The sequence below is a fragment of the Micromesistius poutassou genome (genome assembly GCF_964030765.1).
Source record: "Micromesistius poutassou genome assembly, chromosome: 16".
NCBI classification, from domain to species: Eukaryota; Metazoa; Chordata; class Actinopteri; order Gadiformes; family Gadidae; genus Micromesistius; species Micromesistius poutassou.
The window spans coordinates 10,742,817-10,767,750 of record NC_140286.1 but is presented as its reverse complement, the minus strand read 5'-3'; the positions used below and the strand labels follow the sequence as shown (position 1 = coordinate 10,767,750).

General features: G+C 47.3%; 1 protein-coding gene across 4 annotated transcripts; it reads left to right on the top strand.

Moving 5' to 3' along the window:
• Nucleotides 1-142: 142 nt before the first annotated feature.
• On the top strand, nt 143-24,675 carry lpin2 (lipin 2). 4 transcript variants are annotated; one of them, XM_084481157.1, is made up of 20 exons: nt 143-272; nt 5,304-5,504; nt 10,082-10,177; nt 10,766-11,196; nt 11,301-11,408; nt 11,504-11,624; nt 11,730-12,129; nt 12,246-12,345; nt 12,550-12,737; nt 13,235-13,328; nt 13,447-13,516; nt 13,643-13,735; nt 14,221-14,309; nt 14,708-14,858; nt 16,151-16,299; nt 18,187-18,273; nt 18,551-18,703; nt 19,823-19,937; nt 20,665-20,768; nt 21,316-24,675. In XM_084481157.1, the coding sequence occupies exons 2-20, from the start codon at nt 5,313-5,315 to the stop codon at nt 21,458-21,460; spliced, it is 2,886 nt and encodes a 961-aa protein (XP_084337283.1). In that variant the 5' UTR covers nt 143-272; nt 5,304-5,312; the 3' UTR covers nt 21,461-24,675. The 4 variants fall into 4 exon arrangements, with proteins under 4 accessions (XP_084337283.1, XP_084337284.1, XP_084337282.1 ...); XM_084481158.1 differs by lacking the exon at nt 143-272 and adding an exon at nt 448-561; XM_084481156.1 differs by lacking the exon at nt 143-272 and adding an exon at nt 2,730-2,969 and having other exon boundaries at nt 10,769-11,196.
• The last annotated feature ends 259 nt before the right edge of the window (nt 24,676-24,934 follow it).

Below are 24,934 nucleotides of genomic sequence, written 5' to 3'. Positions count from 1 at the left end.
CAATTACTGTGGTCGTGTCTTAAGTGAGGTATATGCATAATCGGCACGCAGCACATCGCCCTTGATACGGGTAAAGTAAAGTTGAACAGTACAGTGGTGCGGGGCCACTGCGGGGCTCCCTGTGCCACTCTGCCACCGCCGCATCCAGCCGCCACACCAGTCCTCTTAGGTGGTCCGGGGACAGGACACGTCGGGAGGTTTCGAAAACATGGGGACCAACTGAAGAGTCACACATCTCGAATTCATCTTCGATATATCGTGAACGTCGACGGGTAAGGTGATATCATAACGCCGAGTGATGCTGTTTGTGTGTGCTTATTGCGGTCCTAGACGCGGTAGTACTGACGTTAGCTTGAGCTAGCAGCCCCGGGCTGGCTAGCATGTCTTATGATGATTAATCCATCCGGCTACGGGGCTAGGCGGACTATAAACCCGTTAACGCGGGGTATTTCCTCACAGTCTTGAAGCGGTTCCGTTGTTATTAGTTTACTTCAGGGAGGCCATCTACGTACTGGAAGCTGGAGTATACATCGGCTCATGTTAACGGGTGTTATTTGACTGGTAAGGAAAACAGGCTATGTGTGTTAGCCGGGTCCATTCATAGTCGTCGACCCAATTCGTCCGCTGAACAGAAGTCATTCTTGGTGGACCGAGCCTCGTATTACTCTTGTAGTTTTTATGTTGTCCTCGGGTCTGTCCACACACAATGTGTGTGTATGTGTGTTGTCTGTGTGTATGTGTCTGTTGGTTTGTTTTGTCTCTATTTACTGTCAATGCATTGTCAATAATCGATTGTCCAGCTGATTTGCAATCTACCGTGTTGTGCATACTTTCATTATTGTGAAGAATGCCCCTTTAAGATCAAATAGTTTATTACATTTTTCATGATATGTTTTTATAATTCCTGAGGCAACGTCCTTTTGATAACTATTATGCTGTCAACGACCTCAGCTGTTCAGTGTCACTGTAACTTGTCATAACAAGTTTTGAGCCACACTAACCTTAAGTTAAGTTACATGTATCTCAGCTCGTTAAAAAAGTTACAAGGAATCTTGGCCCAGAACACTTTATCTTTGGCCCTACTCTCAACTTTCAAAACAATCACATATGTCCATCTTCCCTTTCCTTCAGTTCCTTCTTTTTCTTTATTTTGGTGTACACAGGTGACGCCCAAGTTGAGCAAATATTTAGTGCTCCTGCACACTTTCTAAAATAAGCTCAGCTTTGTAAGGTAATGGATTCTCTTTCTCAACGTACTGCCTCTTGTTGATCAATAGAGCTATTTGAGCCTAATTTATGTTTTATTTATTTGACATAGTCCTTTTCATTTCATTAATTCATTAATTTTTCTCTGTAATGCTCTGTACGACATCTATGTTGTTGTTATATGACCAGATGATAAAGTAATTGACAATATTGAAGTCAACAAAAGCTCAAGTAATTGTAAATAATGGCTTTATAATTGCACTCTTGTACTCATGAGTCATGAGTGTTGAATATAGTTATTATATAATAGTTATTATATAGTTGTGTTATATAGTTTTTGTCATCTACAAATAATAGTAACTGTGACAGCCATTAATAATAACTTCCACTGTTACTTTATTTTGAGAAATTGATTATTTTTATGTTTTGGACAAATTATTCTCTAAATTTTCAAAGATGTTATTATGACATTAACAGTTGTATAGGAAACACACTTCCCATTATCCTAATTTAATCTGTCCTTGTTGACTCAGAGCCTGGTGTTTTTGGCATATCATTCAAAGTAACAGGACTATAGTTCAGTCATTGCTTTAGGCAAGTTGAATGACAGAATGCTTTGATTAGCCAAGAAATTAGGGAACATAGTATGCAGTTAAGTAGCAGTTCTTGCATCAGATATGCCCTACAGCTACCGGCCATGTTTTCCGATTGCAATAAACATGTTCAACCTTCGAATTGCATGCGCTCTGTGCTTGCTGATTTTGAGATATGGCCGGTTATAGAAAGCCAGTAGTGTGCATTGTTTATCCATGGCATTTTCCTCGGATCTAAACAAGACCCATGAAGCTCTGAGCCAAATGGACAGGTCTATATGGCTCAGGTCCTTTCACATCCCAATTGAATAACTTGCTGTGAAGCCTATGCCTAAATGTTATCAGCATAATGTTTGGATATCCATTTTTCAGTCGTTGCTAAGAACGTTGAATACTTCAATTTAGACTAATCCTTACTGATGCTACTACAAAAGCATCTTCTTAACTATGTGGCTGACAGGACAGAGAGCTCCTCAGAAGAGTATGAGAATAACAATGAACAAGTCAAAGTCAACTCTTAAGCCAGTCTGGATCATATTTGTTGGCTCTGTGGCAGATGACATGCATCGTAATGAATCATCCACAGGAACGAGTCAACAGAGTTCAGTACACGTGACCACTTGCGGATGACTGGCCTTATCTGCCAGAAAAACCCGGTGTAGTGGCCCACCACAGCAATCTGCTAGCATCTTATCAACCTTTTACCCAGAAAGTCAAAAGACTAAACCCAATTGGTGGAAGCCTTGTCTTTTTCTGCTGATTGGTTGGGGTCACTGAGTGGCAGGCCCATCACATTACCTCACTCCTGCAGTGGACCAGTGGGTGGGAAAAAAGTCTCTCAAACAATAATGTTACACAATATCCCCAGCGCTCCAGCAGCAACATGGTCGCCTCAGTGTTTACGATCAGGAGGGTTCAATTTCAAACAGTGTCGATGATAAGAGTATGGCATCATTATCGGCGTTCTCTCAATGGGAGAACCACGCGGCTCCACCGATGGAGTGTCCTAAGCCGGACCAGGTAGAGGTTACCTCGCCGGTGGCGGTGCTGGGGAAGAGGCTTCGGCACTGGGGCGACTTGGAGCCCTCGGGGGGGAGCACCACAGGGGAGGAGAACACAGACACCAGTGAGCTTGACGGGTCCTCCTCTCTGAGGGCCTCCTGGTCCTGGGTGAGTCTGGTTCAACAGGTTCTGTTGCCTGTTAGGGCTGAACGATTAATCCAATGTTCAAGTCGATATCACGATGTAATAGAACGCGGTATGCAATATATTTTCTTTTCAAATATATTTTTCTTTTAGAATTCAATATTTAAATAAAGATGTTATAATATCAATTCATCTCAACACATCTGCCTGGCCTAAAGGAAAGAGCGGTTTATATGTTGACTGCTTCCAATGTTGTGTTGGTCATACTAAAGAATGAGATATTGCTTTTTTAGTGAATAATACAGAACTTAATAAATTAAAGAAATCGCATATTAAATCGCAATCGCAATATTAGTCAAAATAATCGCAATTAGATTATTTCCCCGAATCGTTCAGCCCTACGTGTGTCTGTCCTTTCACGCCCGTGGGGCATTGTGGCCACGTGCAGTCGTCCCTAATTTATTAGGGTTTTTTAAAGGATTTAATCACTATTGATCCACGTGAGGTTTTCTGGCTCATGTTGTTTCCCTCCAGATGGACAGTGCTTGGGTTCCTGAATAGCGTGTGGGATTTGGATTTTGGATTAGTTTGGTTGTAGTCGTACAATGCCTGTAAAGCCTTGTTTTTCCCAGCAGCTTTTTAGTGTATCAAAAGTATGTTGCTCAATTATTGCCGGTTTTTCCAGTGACTTAAATGTTCGTTCCATTCCATGTATGAACTGTCACAATCAAGGCATACACTGTCTGTTTCTGTGTCCTAAAAAATGATTACATGTTTCAAGTAGCGATGAATGAACTACGAGTGAAAGCAAAAACTCTTTGTTCTTTCTGCCACTATCACTCTGGAATGTTGATTAGGCTATCAGTATTTCATGACTCGAACGATAACAGCCTGATCATCTTCCGCGGCCATGGAGTTCAGTGGCCCCAGTCCAGTCACTAACGGGCTGGTTTGAATCCCTAACCCTTGGGGCCAATTTAGGTGATACTGGTGCCACATTTTCTCCCCTCGTTTTTCCCCAGACATGGAGGTCTTATTCCCATTGGTCTGTTTGAACATAGCAATCTGAGAGAAAAAAAAGCTCCAGCATAATAGGCTTCCCCTTCATCATGCGAGTTGTGCTCGACTTAAGACTACCCCGATGTTTAGATTGGAGCGGTATGTTGTGGAGGGGGAAAAAAAAATCCCTCAGTGGTGTTTACTTTAATGTCTGCGTCGGAGGCATTTCCTTTTGTGAAGCTGTTTTTCCGGCGTCTCGTTATGGCCACGTCTGAGCTCCTTTAAACGAAGGACTGCCATTTGCTGACAGATGCTCTGTGTTGTATAGGCTTTGCTCTCGCGGGACTCTCCCACACAATCCATTTTTCCCCGTCTCACGGGGTGTGAGTGGGTGTGGGTTTTGATTTTGTTGAACCTTTTTTCTTTTTCATTATGCTTTTGAATGTGTGCTGTGAAATGTGAATGCCGCTTGTATTAGACAACATATAATCTAGAATAGATCTGGAACCCACATTCATAGAATCAAGTTCATAGAGTCAGTTACATAAACCCAGTGGGGTCAGTGGGTGATTCTATGTTTACAATGCCAAAAAAAACTAGACTGTGGCCCTCAGTCAACCCAAAAACAGTAGTTGCTTTTTCAAACTTGCCAGTGTCTTACTTTCATGTTTTGTGAGCTAAAGCTATGTCTTAATGTGTTGCTACATTTATGTAGGATTATTCTAGTCTCCTGTCTCTTTCACTGGGCAGACAATGCATTGTTTATGAATGGAGTTCCCCCCCCCTCCCCCTGTTTCCCGTTTCATAGCCAACTCGCCAGACATTTGTTTGGGACAACATGTTTTCAGGTTATAGTATAGGTACCTTTGCAACAGTAGATAAGAGAATTGCAGCTTCCTGCATTATTCTGTTGTTGTTTGCTGACTACACCCGAACGTGACGTGTGGTCTGTGGGACTGGAGACTTGCTGTCCTCCAACAGCAGCTCTGTGGTGCTGACATCACATTAACAGGGTGACCGGCTGCCTACAGTCAGTGCACGTCATAAGGCCACTAACGACACGGAGAGAAGAACCACAGATAATACAGTCAAATATTGTTATCTTTACAAACAATGGTATATCTTCCAGAAAATATAAGTATTTTTTTATGAAATGTGATGAAATGTTCAGGCATTCAAAAAGGGTCAATTAGATCCAGAAACAGTTTTGCAGTAAAAAAAACAACAAAGCTGTTCCTTCATCATCTTTGTTTTTACTTCCCTCACCTGGCTTACCTTTGCACCTTGACCCCCCGGCCTGTGGCTCCTCTTGACTCTTGCCTCTCCTCCCCTCTTCCCCCCTGTGTGTTCTCTGTGCAGACCAACACCATGAACTACGTGGGCCAGCTGGCGGGCCAGGTGCTGGTGACGGTCAAGGAGCTGTACAAGGGCATCAACCAGGCCACGCTGTCGGGCTGCATCGACGTGGTGGTGGTGCGACAGCGCGACGGCACCTACCAGTGCTCCCCCTTCCATGTGCGCTTCGGCAAGCTGGGGGTGATGCGCTCCAAAGAGAAAGTGGTGAGTAGTGATGAGGAGACCATGTGATGTGACACACACTCGCCATCGCACACTGTTCTCAAAAGGCCTCATGGTCCATTCTGAGACACTCCAAACCCATTTAGTTATATGCTAAATATTGCACATGTGCAAGTACTTACTGTACATTTGGGTACTTTGGGTACTATATCGAATACAGATATGAGTACTTAATAATACCATTACAGTTTAAAGAGCCAGTGAACCCACTGTTTAAGTGGGAATTCAAACACTATGAGAGTTCTAGGAAAGAGGGGCTGTGTTTTTGCCATGGTTACGGTAAATTTGGGATACTTTTTTTAGTACCGTTGTTGTGTGTGAGCGTTAAAAAGCAATATTGTATATGAAAAATGCACCACGCACCGTAGCGATATACGTCCATGAAGCCCGAAGCTCTGATGCGGGTATTAAATAATGAAAAAATCACTGCTCAGACCGAGTTTCACCATCCTTACACCATTGCGGTGTACAATAAGTTTCCGAAAAGGTCAACTTTCTCTCAGACGTCCGCAGTAGACTGCTGCCCAGACAGAGCCTCACACGTCCACACAAGCTGCACCCTCAATGCACCTTATTTTCCCAAAATTCGGGACCAATTTCAGCAACAGTGATAAAATGAAATAGATTACGATGTTGACGATCATATAGGAAAAATTTCCAGGTTACAAAAAATAATGTGGGTTCACTTTTGACCCTCCAACGTTGACTCTTCAAACCTCAAGGTGTTGGGTGGTTGTATCTGAGAATTTTTACTAGTACATGAGCACAGAATCTGAGTACTGGTATCGGTGCTGGATTGTTTGTTTGAGTCAGTGAGGCTAAGTGAGGCTAAACTGCGATACGGTCATCACCGTTTAACAACTTCGCTAGTACAATGCTAGAGAATGCTACACTGAGCTCATGTCAAACACTGCAGCGCACGCAGACACGCAGATGCACGGAGGCACACCGCAGGCACACGCGGGCTGTGACGTCAAACCACAGACGCATGCAAAATCGTGCATGCAGCAATGTGACTTTGTGTTTATCTGTAAACAGCAGTCAGTTATCAGCCCCCCTGCTCTCCAACTTATCCCTGGTCAGCACCACAGCATGCCGGTCCTGCCCAGGCATTGTTTGAAGTGTTGTGCGCTATTAAAAAAAGCATCTCTGAATCCCTCTCTCTGCTCCATGTCTCGATGAATAAAGTATTTTTCTCATTACTTATAAATGAGTGAAGGAAGCCCACTGACACAAGTAACAATTGATGCCAATTTGAATGAAGCCAATGAATATGGGGAAGGAAAGCGGATGTATACATAAAGGGTACAATGTTTTGTGCTTGTCTCGTTTGCGTCAGAAAGGGTTCTGACTTGAGCCAGAATTGCAATCTGTCATTGGACCACAAGCGGTACCCATCCCGAACCAGGTTGGGACAAACCATCTGTATGGCTGGCCAGGGTGTAACTCAAGCTATAATTCCACGGGGGAAGTGGTTTTCAATAAAAACACCATTTGAATAGAGATTAGGGTTCAATGATGCAGTTCCTCTGTAAAGAAAATAGAGTGCTCTAGTGTTTGTGTGTGCATATTTTAAATACCTATCTGTTCAGTTTTGCAGCCTGGCGCCATTCCAGACTAAATGTTTGAACTTGTCTCATTAAAAGTCTTAAACAGCTGAGGTACGACAGACACCGGCGATGAACAGTGAACTCAGTAGAAAAGCGTGGCATCTAGCGTGGTTGGAATTCATAATGCCTGCCTGCAGGTTGAGGGACATTCATTCTGGTCAACAAGGAGGCCATTTCAGGCCATTTCCAAGAGCTCTAAAAATAAATAGTGTTGAGATTCTTGGCCATGGTAACGCTTTATTTTGTCTTATTTTGAAGAATGAATGGCCCTAAGCGGGGCGTCTTACTGTTGACCTATACATTATGTTTGTTTAAAAAAAAGTGCTCAATCTGTCACTGATAGTGATGATTGAACTATGTGAATAACATCACTGTTCGCACGATAACATCTCGAAAACGTGTTGGAACACTCTAGTAAATATGCACATGTATAACTATTTTTCCGTTGACATGTGGACATTCTTCCTCTCTGTAAAGCCTCAGATGGCACGGAGACACAAGTCAGCAGGTCGTGCTCAGATGTTTGGGGACTGGTTACAGCTCTGTCGGTTTCCCAGAATGCTGATGGGGGGCGGGGGGGGGTCAGCGGAATGAATAAGTGGTTCCTATGGCAACGCGTTAGTGCACGTTCAGAATGGGGAGGGCCCAGTAAGGGAAAGGGAAAGGGAGCAGTTTTGCATTGCAAATCTCCATGACTCACCTGCCTATGGCTGCTCCAGGATATCGTCAGGCGGTGTTGTCTGGGAATGTCTGTGGGGGAAAATGGGTTTGAGATTAACCCTAATTATCTGCACCTCTTTTCTATGGTTTACTGAGCATTTCAAGCCTCTGTGGACTCATGTTCTGCCCTGGGCAATGCCATGATTAATGTTCCCAGTGAACGACTGGTTTACAGATTCCCAATCATTCATGGTGTTCAGCGGAGTTGACCTCTCAGTCAGTCTCCTCAAACCGTGTGCAGTCTGGCGTTCTTTCTGTTGAACCCAGGAGGCAGTGTCTACATGCTGGCATGGAATGCCATGCAGCGCTGTATAGAGGAAAATATCATCTTTTTGTCCAGGGGAATATTTCAACCCCACATTGCCATGGAGATATGGCAGAGTTCAAATTGTATCATCAGCCTATTGCGTATTTAACATTTTCTATTTTAACAGTATTAGTTATAGTTTATAGTAATAGTTTAATAGGTTGGATTAGTTCCATGGCAAAAACCAAGGAACAAGGGCTGCATGATTCATGCTGCTCGTTATTATGATTAGGCAGAAACCACTTCACTGTAATTCTTATACACAAATCATGCTTGGCAGTACTGGTAACCAGCCTGAAACTATGAATCTGCCCTGTCAAGGGTTGAGGAGGAGTTCAGGGGGCCAGGGGGCCAAAGCATGCGTTGCTGGGTAATTTATTCTCGGACATTATCCACATGCATTGAAATTCCAAGTCATCGCTCGGCTCACTTAAATGGAGACCGGCCTTCCCAATGGTAATCATAAAGTCACTCCTCTGGGGCCCCTGGGAAACCACACTCGAGGAAGAGCCGTCCTGCACCTGACGGGGCATGAATAATCCACCAGACACATGCACAACTACCCCAGAGCCACCTGCGGCTGAGGCCTGCTTGTAAAGGGATTCCTCCTAATGGCCTGCTCAGGGCTCTCCAGAGGCTAATTGGCTCTTCTTCACTCTCTCTCAACGTCTCTCGCCACCAGACTCTGACCCGCCTGCCTCAGCCTCTGCGGTGTCGTATATCTTTGAATGGCCGCAGCCCTGCCCGGGTGTTTCTACTGGGAGTCCTGAGCCGGCCTCGGTCCACTGGCGGGCTTAAGCAAACATGAGCCCGGTGGGCTCGTCGATAATTGGGTTTAGTAGGGCCTCGGGAGGGGGGCGGGGGGGGGGGGTTCTTACACGCAGACACAGTCTACTGCCGCTTTTCCACCGACAGTACCAGCTCAACTGGCGACGACTTGGTTTGGTTCCAGGCACGTTGCGTTTCCATCTAAAAAAGTACCTCTTCAATGTGGGCGGATCGTCATTAGGTTTTAAGATGGGATTCCCGGGAAATATGATCGAGACTATTTCCTGATTCCCAGAAAGGTTATGAAATGGGGAAAAAAATTAAATAAAAAAACGCAATGTGATTGTTGTCATACGGTAACGTTGATGGAGGCGAAACTCGAGCCCTGGGAAAGGAACGACACATAAATGAAACGGTAAAACGCTGATCCGTGTCCCCCTCTGGAGCGGATCCTTGGACTCAAGTCACACCGAACACACACAACCACGCCGGACACACACAACCACGCACAGCCTAACTAGCCCCGGGAAAGGAGCGACACACAAGGCGAAACGCTGATCTGTGTCCCCCTCGGGAGCGGGTACGTCGGACAGAACTTAACTTTGAGTGATTATTCCCGTTTGCAGCCGCTGGCCAATCAGCAATCAGTTGCCAGCAGCCTGTTTACGCCATACAAAAGTACGTCTGCTCAGCTTGCTTGGAACCTCGCCGGAGGTGATACTAAAAAAAGTACCAGGTACTTTTTTTTGACGATGGAAACGCAAAAAAAGGCGGGCCAAGTCGAGGCGAGTCGAGGCGAGTTGAGCTGGTGCTGTCGGTGGAAAAGGGGCATACATGGCTGGAAGCAACACAGCCCTGTTTGCAGAACGCGTTCTGCTTGCGGCACTGTTGGGTGTAATTCACACTATAGAACATGTGGAGTGGTTGTTGGAATTTTAACAAAATGTTTTGATATTGTTGTGCATTGGCATCTTACTTGCTGTTTTGTTTTCCTTTTCTTATTTTCTTATTTCTGATTATTATGATGATTATTAAGTTAAGTTAGCACTGACTTTGCTTTCTAGCCTTTCTTTGAAAACACAATTGTAGTTTTGTATTGGAGCATGGCTGCTGTCTGTTAGAGGTAGCAAACTATCTCTGTGTGATGGTCTCAGATCGACATCGAAATCAACGGCGAGCCGGTGGAGCTGCACATGAAGCTGGGGGACAACGGCGAGGCCTTCTTCGTCCAGGAGACGGAGCAGCTCAACGTGAGTGTGTTCACTGGCTGTAGATGGCTGGAGCCCGGGCGATGATTCATTGTTATTTTTCAGTAGCACTGTATTATGGGGAAATTTGATGGTGTCAAATGTTGTTTTACTTGATTAATTATTAACATCATATCTATTGCGATATGCAGATACTAAAGCTGCTGCAGGTAAGACACTGGAGCTATGAAGATAGGAGGAGAAAAGGGCAACAGTTTGGAACACAACAACTTTAAACCCTCGACTCACTCCCTGCACCCTTCCTCCCCACATTTCTCCGCCATTGAGCTGATGTTATCAGGGAAGAGATGCCCTGATTTCTTCAGGAAAGATTGCAGAAAGAAGTCTAAAACCTGAATACTTGACGGGCGCAGTCAACTTGAAACTACATTCCCGACGTGAATTGCACTCCTTAATAACTGCTAGATGGTGTTAATTTCTAACAAATGATACTCCAATAATAGCTCTTACGTCTTACCTGCAGCAGCATATACTATTTGTGGTGGATGGCTAGTAGCAGCTGGCTTAGTTGTAGTTGGAAGTAGTTGTGAGAAGGGCGAGTCCATATACCATGCTGCTCGGCTCCCTCAGCAGATCGTGCCGGCCCACCTGGTCACGTCCCCCATCCCCACCGAGGGCCACCTGTTCTGGATCAGCGAGGTGGAGCGCAGGGCGGCGCAGCAGCAGCAGCAGCAGCACCTGGAGGACGACCCCGCCGACCCCGAGGACGCCCCCGAGCCCCACCACACCACCAGCACCTCGGGCACCACCAAGAAGAAGAAGCGGAGGAGGAAAAAGCACAAGGGCGACCCCCGCCGGGAGGAGCTGACTCCGCCCATGGCCCACGTCACGGCGAACGCTGCTGCTAACGCTGCTGCTAATGCTGCTGCTAATGCTGCTGCTAATGCTGCTGCTAACGCTCCGGCTCCTGCTGCTACGACCTCCAGCGGTCCGACTGAGGAGATCTTTGAGATGGAGCTGAGCTCGGACGAGGAGACGGCGATGGTGACCCACGCCTCCAGGTTGGTGTTTAAGCCTGGCTCCTGAAAAAACGTTAGACGTAGAATCATAGAATTGGCTTTTAATGGTATTATAATTTTTTTTTACAAACTTGATGTATGATTAGGTCGCCATCCATGACCACGATGCGGGACATCGACCCCAAGTTACCTGCAGCCAGACACAACCTAGACAGCTACCCCTTCTCCGATGGAGACTGGTCCAATGCTGACGGGTATTGAATCAATGGATCTCCTCTGGTGGACTCAAACATTTCAGGTGGTACCCATCATGCTTCATGGCGTGTCTCTGTCTGACTCCCCACCACAGGCTGTCGCAGGCTTTTTCCCCGAAGAGCGACTCGGAGCTCATGGTGAGGTCGTCAGAGAGCATGCTCCGGGCCGAGTCCCACATGCAGTGGACCTGGGGGGAGTTTCCTGAAGCCACCAGGGTGAGACCCCCCTCATCCCCTCTTAAAGCAAGTGACTGCTCAATGAGCATCTCAAACCCCGTTGCGGAACTGACTCTGAACTGTCTTCCCGCCCACTCCATCCAGGCACCCAAGAAGGAGAGGCACGAGCACCCCAAAACGGTGACCATCACCCCGTCCGAGAGCACCCACTTTCGGGTCATCCTCAGCTCCGAGGCGATGCAGAGCGAGCTGGAGTCGGGGCCCCCCAAGATCCTCGCCGGTGGCGGTGGAGATCGGCCCGCTTGCGCCATCATCAAGCCCCAGCCGCGCACCCCCACGGGCCCCGCCGTCGCGCCCGCCCTGCGCTCCCCCACCCCGGTGGACGTGCCGCCCCCCCTGACGCCCACGGAGCCCCCGGAGGTCCTGCCTCCCGGCGTGGCCACGTCAACCCCCATCAACGGCGGCGCCGGCCCGGGCACGGCCCTGATGGCTGGAGACACGACGGACCTGAGCTCCAAGTGTGACTCGCCTTCCAAGAAGAAAGGCGAGGCTTTGTTGTTCTTCACTCTCTGATTTCGGAGGTGTTGTTGTTGTTGTTTTTGCTTTTGTCGTTGTGGTGTGGTTTTAACCCAGCTGTATTGATTCGCTGTTCCCCTGAAGGTGTCCCTAAGAGGAGCCAGCACCAGGGCCCTGAAGATATCTACCTAGACGACCTGAGCGTACTTGATCCGGATGTGGCTGCCCGCTATTTCCCTAAAAGGTTATTCTACCGTCCTTCCATCCTTCCTTAATTCCTTCCAACCCTAGCAATGTTAACAGTGATATGAGGTGCCGGACCCCCAACACATACACACACTCACTATGTACACCGCTTTGGCCTCGAGAAGCGCTTTATAAATGAACTTAATTACTATTACCATTATCATTATTATGGTGCTGAACACGAGTTGCGGTTGTGTTGCAGCGAGGCGGAGGCGGCCACCAAGCACTGGATGGACTCTGAGATGGGCTCGGGCTCCCAGTCCCCCCAGTCGGTGGGCAGCGCCGCCGCCGACAGCGGCACCGAGTGTCTCTCCGACTCGGCCGGCGACCTCCCGGACGTCACCCTGTCCCTGTGCGGAGGCCTCAGCGAGAACGCCGAGATATCCAAAGGTACGGGCGCTCCGAGGGCGGTCGCATCGAGTGTGGTCCTGTTCCTGGGGGGTCACCAGCTCCTCCCACTGATCAATGCTTTTGATGGACTATTTTGTGCCTTATGGACGGGACAGTGAAGAGATACAGGACAGTGGGTTGAAGAATACCGGGATTATCATGTAGCGTATTGCCTACGTGGTTGAGCCACTAGCAGGATGAGCCACTGAGCTGCCCCATTCATCAAACATTGAATCAAACTTCAAATAACTTGACTTATTATTGAAGAAACCCAGTAACCTGAACACTGTGTTGCTAGGAAACGCAGCCTTGGTTGATTGGGGCGGTTTTATGTAGCTTGTTTTCCTCGACGAGGCTTTATGGCGAAGCAGGGAAAGGACACCGTATCAATGTAGTAAAAGTTAATGTCTAGCTGTGTTTCTAGGTAACACGATCACCCTTATTATCCATTAATGTGTAACCCATGCTTTTCCCTCCCAATGTTTTTCCCCCCCTAGAAAAATTCATGGAGCATATCCTCACGTATCAGGAGTTCGCTGAGAGTCCAGCCATCATTGACAACCCTAACCTGGTCGTGAAGATCGCCAATAGGTCAGACGACCTTAATGTCCCAATCGCTTATGAAACCAAATACTTGTTTCCGTAGAGGACGTTTACATTTTTGATTTCAATCATTAAACAAAGATCCTCCCTTTTGTCGTACTTCTAGATATTACAACTGGACGCTTGCCGCCCCACTGATCCTAAGCATGCAAGCATTTCAGAAGAATTTGCCAAAGGTAATGAGAAGCAGCACCACTACGCGTGTGTCTTCTGTGATATGATTCTACTTTAGCCATTTTGAGGCCTTTGAGGGGAAGCAGACGGGTGTAGCATAATGCAGCATGTCCCCTGTGTGTCCCCAGGCGACGGAGGAGGCCTGGGTAAAGGAGAAGATGCCAAAGAAGTCCGGCCGCTGGTGGTTCTGGAGAAAGAGGGCTGACAGCACCGTCAAGCAGGTAACGTCAGTTCAGTTCAGTTCAGTTCAGAGGTGTACAAGCATCCAGGGTCCATGGTTTACTGTGGCCGTAACCCTGAATTGTTTTACCTGCCAAATTGTAAAAATTCCACCATTGGCTGGTGGCAGGCGTCGATTTTGGACCCTTGCAAGTATCAGAAAGCACAGAAACACATGGACAAACGTTAAGCCAATTCAACTGGAACTGGTCGATTCCCAGTTCTATGAGGTAAATAAACAAACAACTAGCCAGTACATATTGGAAATGTTCCTAGGGAGGAGCATAACCAGGATTTGCATCAAGGTAAATTCCCAGGCTTCCAAGGTATACACTTTAAGAGTTAATTTATTGGAAAAAAAAAAGATATACAAATAATTGTTTTATTTTTAGAAAATATATTTATGTGTGTATTGGCAGTCATTTCAATCCTCGATCCGGTGCTGTATCCATATGTATCAATCCCCTGTCTCCTCACTCTCTGGCAGTCTGAAGCCAAGCTGGAGTCCAAGGAGGAGTCCCAGCTGGAGGGGGAGGGCCGGCCCTCCCTGTCCCCGGAGCAGAAGCTGGCCATGCAGTGAGTCACATGACGAGTTCGCTGACCTGCTCCACCACTCTGACCGCCGGGTTTATCATAAACACCTCATTCAGTACAAGGGTTTTAGAAGCCAGGACGCATGTTGTATTGCTACATGGTGTTACAGCACTCTGGGTATACAGCATTTGTTGTATACTGTAGCTGTTAAGATTTCGGTGAACAAATAAACATCACATGCTCTGTATCTACACAGATCCGCATGTATTTGTGCTAGGTAAGTAGGCTTTGTTTAAAACAGCCTAGTTGCTGCAGTGTTGTAAATGGAGCATTCCTACAACCAACTTGAAAACAATGTAAAAAAAAACAAAAAAAAACGAGCTACATTTTCATAGCTCACCCTGACGACAGCGCGTCTCTCCCTTTGCGGCCCCCGACAGGCCCAAAGCCGGGGACTCGTCCAGCGACGAGGAGTCCAAGGAGGTCAGCGCCGCCTCCTGCCCAGAGAGGCTGCAGCAGCAGGGGGAGGTCCACGTCCACCCCAGCCCCCACGCCTACCGCAAGTCCCTGCGCCTCTCCTCCAGCCAGATCGTAAGACCCCCCCCCCGCCGTGTGTCTCGTGATGATTGTTTAGATCGTTGGATCGACATCTGTAAAGTCCTAAACGAAGTCAGCGAAAAAACGCAGCCTTGCTTCATTCACGCTGTGTGTTCCGTGTAGAAAGAGTATGATGTATTTATTTTTTGGGTAGTTCTACAAATAAGAACCCACATTTGAACCCTGTTTGCTTTCAGCTTAAGCCTTGAGACTTTAATATTGGCTTCTGTTATTTCAGGATCAGTTTTCTTCTTTTGGTTTAAAACACTTGAGGTGTGTGTGTGTGTGTGTGTGTGTGTGTGTGTGTGTGTGTGTGTGTGTGTGTGTGTGTGTGTGTGTGTGTGTGTGTGTGTGTGTGTGTGTGTGTGTGTGTGTGTGTGTGTGTGTGTGTGTGTGTGTGGCTCTTGAACTCTAAACAATGTGGAGCAGTATTTGACATGAGCACAGTGCAAGTCTCTATTCTTGTACAAGGTGGGTTGGAGTTTAAAACAAAGCTGGTTGTTGCACTTTAGCCTCAATGCACTGACCACCTGACTCTTGAGAACCAGACCGGTTAGTTAAATACACTTACACATTTAATAATTATTATATAAGAAAATGGCTTTGGAGTTTTTCAGAATTTACCATTATTTGAGAATAATATCTACATGTCATTTTACGTCACTATAGAACTTGATGTTGGATACATTTCAACATCTCTACAGGCTTGTTAAAGTTGGCCTTTTTAAGTAAATGTTTCAGAGTAGTCCTCCTTCTCCACAACCCTTGGGCCTCTTAGTGTTACCTTGTATTTGTATGTCTCTGCGGCTGTGGAACAATGCCGGAGAACTGGAAATACTAGAATAGACAAAGAAATAAGAGGAAATACACTGAATGACTGGATGTCTCCTTGCATTGTGATGTCAACAAATTGAGCCCTTAATTGTTGATGCCCCTTTAATGCTGAGGGCTTTAGAGGAAACCAACATTGGCTTATTTCCATCATGACTGTTTGAACAAGTTAGTCAGAGGTATTACCCTGTTTCACGTGACAAGTGTAACAAAGAAAAAGTAGAAAATACAAATCTATTGATGTGTCGGAGCGCCCTCTACTGGCGCAGTCCTGTGTACTGCGTGACGATTCCCACAGCAGACTGCAGGGGGCTCCAAAGCACCGTGAATAGAACGAAAAAAGAGCTCAGACTACAGAAAGTCTCCCTCTGTTTTGCACCAGTTTGTTTTGTATTGCCCTGTTCTCTGTGCTGATGTCCTGGGTTGCCCCCCCCCCCCCGTGTGTGTCCCATCAGGCCAGCCTTAAGCTGAAGGAAGGGCCCAACGACGTGACGTTCAGCATCACCACGCAGTACCAGGGCACCTGCCGCTGCGAGGGCACCATCTACCTGTGGAACTGGGATGACAAGGTCATCATATCGGACATCGACGGCACCATCACCAAGTAGGTGCTTCGCTCGCCACGCGGAAACATCCCAAAGCGCGCCCTTTTTGTTGTTTCTCCGCACTGATGCTGAGTTTAAAGAGATGTTTATGTAATGGTATGCGTTCATTTTCGAATTCATGTAATCTGTGTGAAATCTCTTTTGAAATGTTGTATGCTTTCTCGTGATGATTGTTTATATCGTTGATTCGACATCTGTAAAGTCATATACGTAGCAAGTGAAAGAAGTAAAACGCAGCCTTGCTACACAGTGTTCTGTGTAAAGAGAGTTTGATGTATTTATTTTTTGGGTAGTTCTACAAATAAGAACCCAAATTTGCGCCCTGTTTGCTTTCATCTTAAGCCTTGAGACTTTAATATTGGCTTCTGTGTTATCTCAGGATACTTTTTCTTCTTTTGTTTTAAAAGAAAAAAAAAGTTTGGATTGAGTCATAAACCGTGTGTGTGTGTGTGTGTGTGTGTGTGTTGAATGAGAAGGATTACTTGGATCAATATGAAAATGATAGCCTCTCCCCCAAAAAAAAAGCTTCATAAGCTTTGTGTGAGTAGGCTATGCCCGTAAAAGGAATTATTAATTCAGCATTTTAACTGGCTATCAGGTTTGATAAGCAGCTTCACCGAGAGATGTGACGTAGCCAGCAAGCTTGAGAACCGCAATAACCTTGTATTTCATTTCTCTCCATAATCTCCATGTATGCGGATATACTTTGAGAGATAACTTTACCCTAATCAATCACTTTTTGAGGGTATGGAGTTACTCTTTACACCTCCCCTCATCAATATTTGTATTCAGCCTATAGAGACATATTTTGAGACGGTATTGTGGACACAGTCATAACAACGTTCGATCTGAAAATCGCCCAAACCCTAATCAATACGTTGCTTTACTTTTCCAATCCCTCTTTTATGATCTGGAACAGTGTGTGAGCCGTCCTTGGCTAGTGTGCTGCTGACGCACTTTTGGCGTATTGTATTTGAGGAAAAGACAAAAGGGCCCTGGTAGTCAATGACAACCACGGAACTAGGACACCTTGTTGATGTTAAGAAGGCACTGGCGGTTTGAAGTTTGGTGGGAGATGGATGGTATTGGATTGGAAGGACAGACAGACCAACAGACAGGCTTTGTGAAAGGTCTAAATCCCTGGCGGTCCCACTCCCGGTGCTGGTGTTATCTATAGCCATGCGGTTACCCATAGAAACGGCACAAGCTGTTCTGTAAATGGCCCCCGCCAGAATTAGCCCTCATTAATGCAATCGGCAGATGACTTCTATTTATACACATGCTTGAGCTTTTTCTAATTAGTCTTAAGACCCCAGCCAGCCTTTTTCCTTTTTATTGTGCTTTATTTATTTATTTATTCATTCATTCATTGTTTGGTGATGTGTGACGTCGATGTGCGCTCCCTGTAACTCTCACCGGGCTCTGCTCATAGGTGGCCCACATCAAACGGCCGCTGATTGACTGCAGCTTATTATATCGCCCACTGTGTGTGTGGGTGCTGTTGTCATCATCGGGGAAGCAATGAGCACTGGTGCTTTTAATGAGTCCATTTACATTTCAGAGCAGATGGATCCCTAAGCTGGGGTTAAGACAGGACAGGGTTTCGTGCGTGTGTGTGTGTGTGTGTGTGTGTGTGTGTGTGTGTGTGTGTGTGTGTGTGTGTGTGTGTGTGTGTGTGTGTGTGTGTGTGTGTGTGTGTGTGTGTGTGTGTGTGTGTGTGTGTGTGTGCTTTCTCATTATCTCAAAGAAAAGGGGTTCTCGATGTCTTGTCTGTCTGTCTTGGACAGAGCACAGGTCGGGTTTTTTAACACCCATGCACAGGTACACTTCAGTGCTTCTCCTGCCTCTCCTCCTGACCGTGTGTGTGTGTGTGTGTGTCTCTCCAGGTCTGACGTGTTTGGGCAGATTCTGCCACAGCTGGGCAAGGACTGGACCCACCAGGGCATCGCCAAGCTGTACCACTCAGTCGCAGAGTAAGAGATGGATTAGACCCCTCCGTATATATATATATATATATATATATATATATATAATGTTCCCAGATTATGGTTTAATCTGGTCTCGGTCAAAGGTCAACACGCCATGTGTGGCTGTAGTAGATGATTCTATAGGTCTGCGAATGTCATTTGAATGCACGACCGTTGCAGACCAAATTTGAGTGCCAGTGAGAGAGATTCTTCACGGCGTCTAACGGGCGTGGTCGTGTGTCTCTTGTCTGTTCTCCTCTTCCATCCGGGGGAACGTTTGAAGGAACGGCTACAAGTTCCTGTACTGCTCGGCCCGGGCCATCGGCATGGCGGACATGACGCGGGGCTACCTGCAGTGGGTCAACGACGAGGGCACCATCCTGCCCCGGGGCCCGCTCATGCTGTCCCCCAGCAGCCTCTTCTCTGCCTTCCACAGGTAGCACACACATTCACATGAAGGGCATCTAGCAGGCGCTTTTTGTGCAAAGCGACTCAGAACGGGTTCACACACGCATTCACGGCGGGGTCGACCGTGCAGGGGCGACAGCCGGCTCGTCGGGAGCAGTTAGGGTCGGTGTGTCTCGCTCAGGAACACCTCGACACTCGCAGCTAGGAGGAGCCGGGGATCGAACTAGCGACCTTCTGGTCACAAGTTAACCCGCTCTACCTCCTGAGCGAAGCCGACACAATACACACAAATGCGCACACACACACACACACACACACACACACACACACACACACACACACACACACACACACACACACACACACACACACACACACACACACACACATTCACGGCCTCAGCACTGTCTGAACTCTGAATTCAATCATTGTTCGTCCCGGACTTCTGCAAACATAGTTTTAAGGATTTTGTCTTTTTACACACACACGCGCGCGCACACAAACAAACACACGCACACACATTCTGGCTTCAGCAGCATGTCCGACTCTGAATTCAATCATTGATCATCGCTGACTGCTTCAATATTAAGGATTGTGTCTTTTCACACACACGCATGCACGCACAAACACACGCAGACACACACTCTGGCCCCAGCACCGTCCGACTCTGAATGAAATCATTGTCCATCCCTGCCTGCTGCGTTCCCCCTCTGAGACATCACCTCCTCCCTGCCCCGCCCACTTCCTCCACCCCCACCCTCTCTGTTCCCTGTGTCCTAAGCTTGCCGCCGAAACTTGGGCTTATATTCGTACCCCCCCCCCTCCCCTTCCTTTCTCCTCCCCGGCCACTCCACTGCCTTCAGTCTTAAACCCCTCATAAATCTCCCATCTGTATTCAGGACACCCTTTTCTCACTTGTGTTTTGCTCCTCCACCGAAGCGACCGCCTTGTTATTGATCGAGGGGAATCACAGGCTGATGTATTTTGGTTTGGATTTTTTTTATTTTTTTTATCCCCCTCGATTCAAAACAATGACTTGTTAGATTTGTGTGTGTGTGTGTGTGTGTGTGTGTGCGTGTGCGTGCACCCGACCCTAGCTAGCTTATTGCAATGCCGTTCTTGATCCGTCTCTCACCCCCCCCCCCAGGGAGGTGATCGAGAAGAAGCCGGAGATCTTCAAGATCGAGTGCCTCACGGACATCAAGAACCTGTTCCTGCACAACAAGCAGCCGTTCCACGCCGCCTTCGGGAACCGGACCAACGTGAGTCGCCGGGATGACGAGGATTTTGGTTGTTTTTCCTATTTGGGGCTGTGTCTGTTCGTTTGTTTGTTTTCTTCCTCCTGGCACACGTATCCGGTGTCTGTGCTGACTGTCTCGGGATGCAATATACCCTGACTCTGGGTTCAGTCGAGGAGGAGGAGAAAGAGGAGGAGGAGGCTCACTAAGGGGGCTCAGCCCAGACTGAGGTCATCTGTGGTGACTGGTGGTTGGGAAGCTTAAGCAGGCCACAGCTTCTCATCCTCAGCTGCACAAACACCCCCTACCCACCTGTCCTCACAGCTAGGACAGCCAACAACACACACACACACACACACACACACACACACACACACACACACACACACACACACGTAGACTGACTAACAAACAAACAAACAAACCACACAGACACACACACAGATTGACACACGCATGCACAGATTGACACACGCATGCACAGATTGACAAACCCACACACACAAACAGAATGAAAAACGCACGCACACACACTGCCCATCACTCTTTTTCATCTAAAGAGGGACTTCCAGAAAATAACAGCATCGTGCACCGAGCAGGAAATTGACGTCTTAATATCATTAGCAGCTTACATCAGCGTTTGTTGTTTGTGTGTACGCTACTGTGACTCACACCTCCACCGGAGACGATCCCCCCCCACCCCCCTCCCCCCTCCTCCTCCTCTAACCCTCTCCGTCTGGCCCGCCCCCAGGACGTCTTCGCCTACAAGGAGGTGGGGGTCCCCGTGTGCCGCATATTCACCGTCAACCCCAAGGGAGAGCTGATCCAGGAGCAGACCCGGGGGAACAAGACCTCGTGAGTCCCCCCCCCCGCCCCCCCGCCAGATGTACACCCTGCGGTCACCAATCAACGCACGTCCTGTTGTGGTGCTGCTGGTTGTTGTTGTTGTTGTTGTTGTTTAATCTCGGGGGGGCCGTGGCCGCCGCCACGCTCGGCACATTTCTATGGGATGCAAAGTGTCTGTGAGAGCCCTGGAAAGCGCTCTGCAGATGGAATGCATTACACTTGTTGTTCTGATTATTATTGTTTCAGGCCCGCAGTCACACCTTGTGTTTTGTGGTTCTCGCTCTCTCTCTCTGCCTCACTCTCCGTCTGTCTCGCTCTGCCTCGCTCTCTCTCTCTGCCTCACTCTCCGTCTCTCTCTCTCTGCCTCACTCTCTCGCTCTCTCTCTCTGCGCCTCACTCTCTCGCTCTCTCTCTCTGCCTCGCTCTCTCTCTCTGCCTCGCTCTCTCTCTCTCTGCCTCGCTCTCCGTCTCTCTCTCTCTCTGCATCTCTCTCTCTCTCTCTCTCTCTCTCTCTCTCTCTCTCTCTCTCTCTCTCTCTCTCTCTCTCTCCGTATAGCTACTGCCGGCTGAGTGAGCTGGTGGAGCATGTCTTCCCGCTGCTGAACAAGGAGCAGAACCAAGCGTTCTCCATGCCAGAGTACAGCTCCTTCTGTTACTGGCGCCAGCCCATACCTGACATCAACCCCGACGAGCATCTCTGATCGTACACACACACACACACACACACACACACACACACACACACACACACACACACACACACACACACACACACGACACCCCACGCACGACGAAACATGCAAAGAACTCAACTACAGCAAGTACAACACTTCTAGACTTCTAGCAGCCAGCACTCATAGCCCCCCTCCCCCCCACCCGCACACCAGCTTTTCCGTTTCAAACAGAACATGTAATGCAACGCACATAATGCAAAAGAGGTAGGAGTTCAGGAACATAGGAAGACCAGAGAATCCCTCACTCTGTTTAAGCAATGGATATGAAGAAGTCTTCTCTTTCGCTCATCCTGTTGAACACACACACACGCGCACACGCACACGTGTACGTCGGTACCAGATGGACATCAAGAACCAGAAGGAACGGACAGGATACTGGGCGTGGCCGGGGCAGCACTGAGCCTCCGCAGCTCGACTGCTGGATGCAATTGAGTCTCTCTCACTCTCTCGCTCTCTCTCTCTGCGCCTCACTCTCTCGCTCTCTCTCTCTGCCTCGCTCTCTCTCTCTGCCTGGCTCTCCGTCTCTCTCTCTGCATCTCTCTCTCTCTCTCTCTCTCTCTCTCTCTCTCTCTCTCTCTCTCTCTCTCTCTCTCTCTCTCTCTCTCTCTCTCTCTCTCTCTCTCTCTCTCTCTCTCTCTCTCTCTCTCTCACACGCCCCATTCTCGGACCTCCAACCCGGACTGTGCATGACTCCCCAGAGGAGTGGGTTGGTCGGTTCCGGTGCTACTGGATGTAGACGTCCCCCCGAGTGTGGCAACCGGGGTTCCCATGACAACGCACTTAACCGCTAGGCGTCTCCAAAGCGAGGGGTCACAGTGTAAAGCGCCGCTCTTATTTAGCATCATGAGTAGAGACCTTTCAACTCTAAACAAGCAGGAGCTGAGGGTCCTAAAGCAAATCAATAGACGATTAATTCATGAGAGTTTTCTTCCAGCTCACCAACAATAATGTGATCTTTCTGGTTTTGTTTATCCTCCGACTCCTCTCGACTGGTGCTCCACGAAGGCGTTCGGGGACTCGAGAGGAGCCCGATTGAAGTGCTGATGTTTCATGTTTGGTTGTACTCACAAACCCCCCCCCCCCCCCCTCTCTCCTCACACCTCCGCTCCCTGACGGAGGTTTGAAGCTGAGCGACGGGGTCTGGCTGCTAGGGAGAGGGCCGCACTAGGGTACACTACTTAACACAAGGCCGGGACGTAGGACTGTGTCTCGCGGGATGGGCATAACGGTCTGATATGGAAGGATGGAGGTTGTATGAGAGGTTTATACTTGGCGGTGTGTTAAAAGAAAAAAAAGAAAACCGTTTGGATATTGTTAGTTTCTTTTGTGTGTGTGTTCACAATCTTGTTATCAACTCCCATGTCGTCGTTTCCCCCCCCCCCCCCATTAACAATGCAGTAATTATTTATCTTAATGTTAAGTTATTAATTATTATTATTTTTTATAAATATGTGTTCAACAGTGCTGATTGTAAATGCGTGAATGTTTGAGTGCAGGTTAACTTAAAGACTAGCGCTTATCAGCCAGGATGGCTAGCTGTGGCGTTCTTAACAACAATGTGTTTCCTAGCTGTTAAAATTTTTCCGTGTGTGTATGTGTGTGTGAAATGAAGGGATTTGTCCGCGAGGTCATTTCAGTTTTTATTTTCTTTTTGAACGACCACTGGCCTTCGTCCAGCAATGGGTGTCTCTGGGTGGCGGCCTTCACACACGCTTTGTGAGAGGTTAACACACAACAACACACGCACACACCGCCGCCAAGCCCCTCGCCCAGCCTTATCCAACGCACTTTGCCTTCGCTGCGCCATCGCCAACACATAGGGTAACTCCAGCGGTGCACATCTCCCGCCCACGTGTGCGCTTCGACCCAACGATGAGGCACCGGAGGAGACACACACTCGATGCTATACGTGTTAAGTTTCTTTATTTGTTTTACTTTTCGTCCTCGATCTGATGACTGACCACGCATTTGCTTCTGAGACAGTGAGTGTTTTTATATATCATGTATATGACACACACACAGACTATTGATGTAGAGTGGCTGGTTAGTTATTTTCTTTTTAGTTTTATTCATAGGAAGGCAGATGGTGATGCTATGGTGACTAAACACCACCAGATGCTGGCCTCGCACCTCACCGTGTTTCCCTGTACTCCAGCAGAGTGTGGAAGGCATTGGTTTTCAGCATCGCCTGATAGCAGTAGGTCCAAGGTAATGAGGTTAGAATAACAAGTGTGTGTGTGTGTGCGTGTGTGCGTGGGTAAATATTCCATGGCCGCCGCTATATTCAAATAGGAACCAGGTAAAGGCGCGGCGATTAGTGGGAACACTGGCATCGGTTGTGCTGTCGGCGTGAACAGCGACTACTTGAGTGGAACACGAAGCACTTTGCGGCGCTCTGTGCACTGGAGGACGCTGGAGGTTTAGCTGTCGAATCCCAAAGGTTCAGAACCCCTCCGTGGCTCCACGGGGTGGGAAGAGGAGGAAGACCACGCTAGGTGAGACGTTAAGGGGACTGGAAAAAAAAAAGGCACAGAAATGTACGACGACAGCTATTCCTTCATCTAGAATTCATTTGTTCCTTGACAAAGATGGGTATTTTTGTGACATGGGCATTGATTTTATTTCACTTGTTTTGCAAGACATGCAGGATGGTTTTTGTTTGTGGCGTGTGAGATGCGTGTTTGTCACAGTGGTCTTTTTTGTTTGTGCGTTTTTTGATGTATGGTGAAGTCAAATTGATCTGATAAAAATAGAGAAAAAAACAATTCCATTCTTTCTATGAAAGTGATACATCTTGTGTGGAACGTTCACAATGCATCATGTCTCCTCCTGGTATGATATGTTGTTTGATCTTACAACTGCTGTGGAAAATGCCATATGCTGAAATCTATATTTGCCTCTGTCTTTGATGCCTTTTGTTTTTTATCTCTCATTTCTTTTCTGATGTGTAATCTTTTGTGGGAATCGATTATTAGACTGTTTTTGCTTCTTTCTGTTTGGAGGTAGATCCTGCTATTTGATTGCGTCCGGCAAATGTAAATACCTGAAGTGTATATTCTGTATTGATTTGTAATAAAATAAGTGTTGAAAAAAAAATGTTTACAGAGCAAAGTTGTAAGTGGAAATAAATAAATACTGGCCCTCTTGAAGCTAACTAAGATTTGCTTGTGGTCATGTTTGTGTTAAAATAAAGTTTCTAACCAAATTAGTGTGTGGGCAATGTTATTGTATACTGCTTTCCCTCCAGGCTCAGGCAAAGATAGACAAGGTTAGGAAATGGCCACCAGCAAAGTTTCAATATTCACTTAAAAGGCTTAAGAAAGAAAGAAATGGGTGAGGGTATTGGTAAATAATGTCAGGAAGAGGAGATGGGATATTTCTCCCTTCAATACAGGCCTTGATAGTGATCTCTTAATATGGACCAGCTTTACTGCTCGTTTG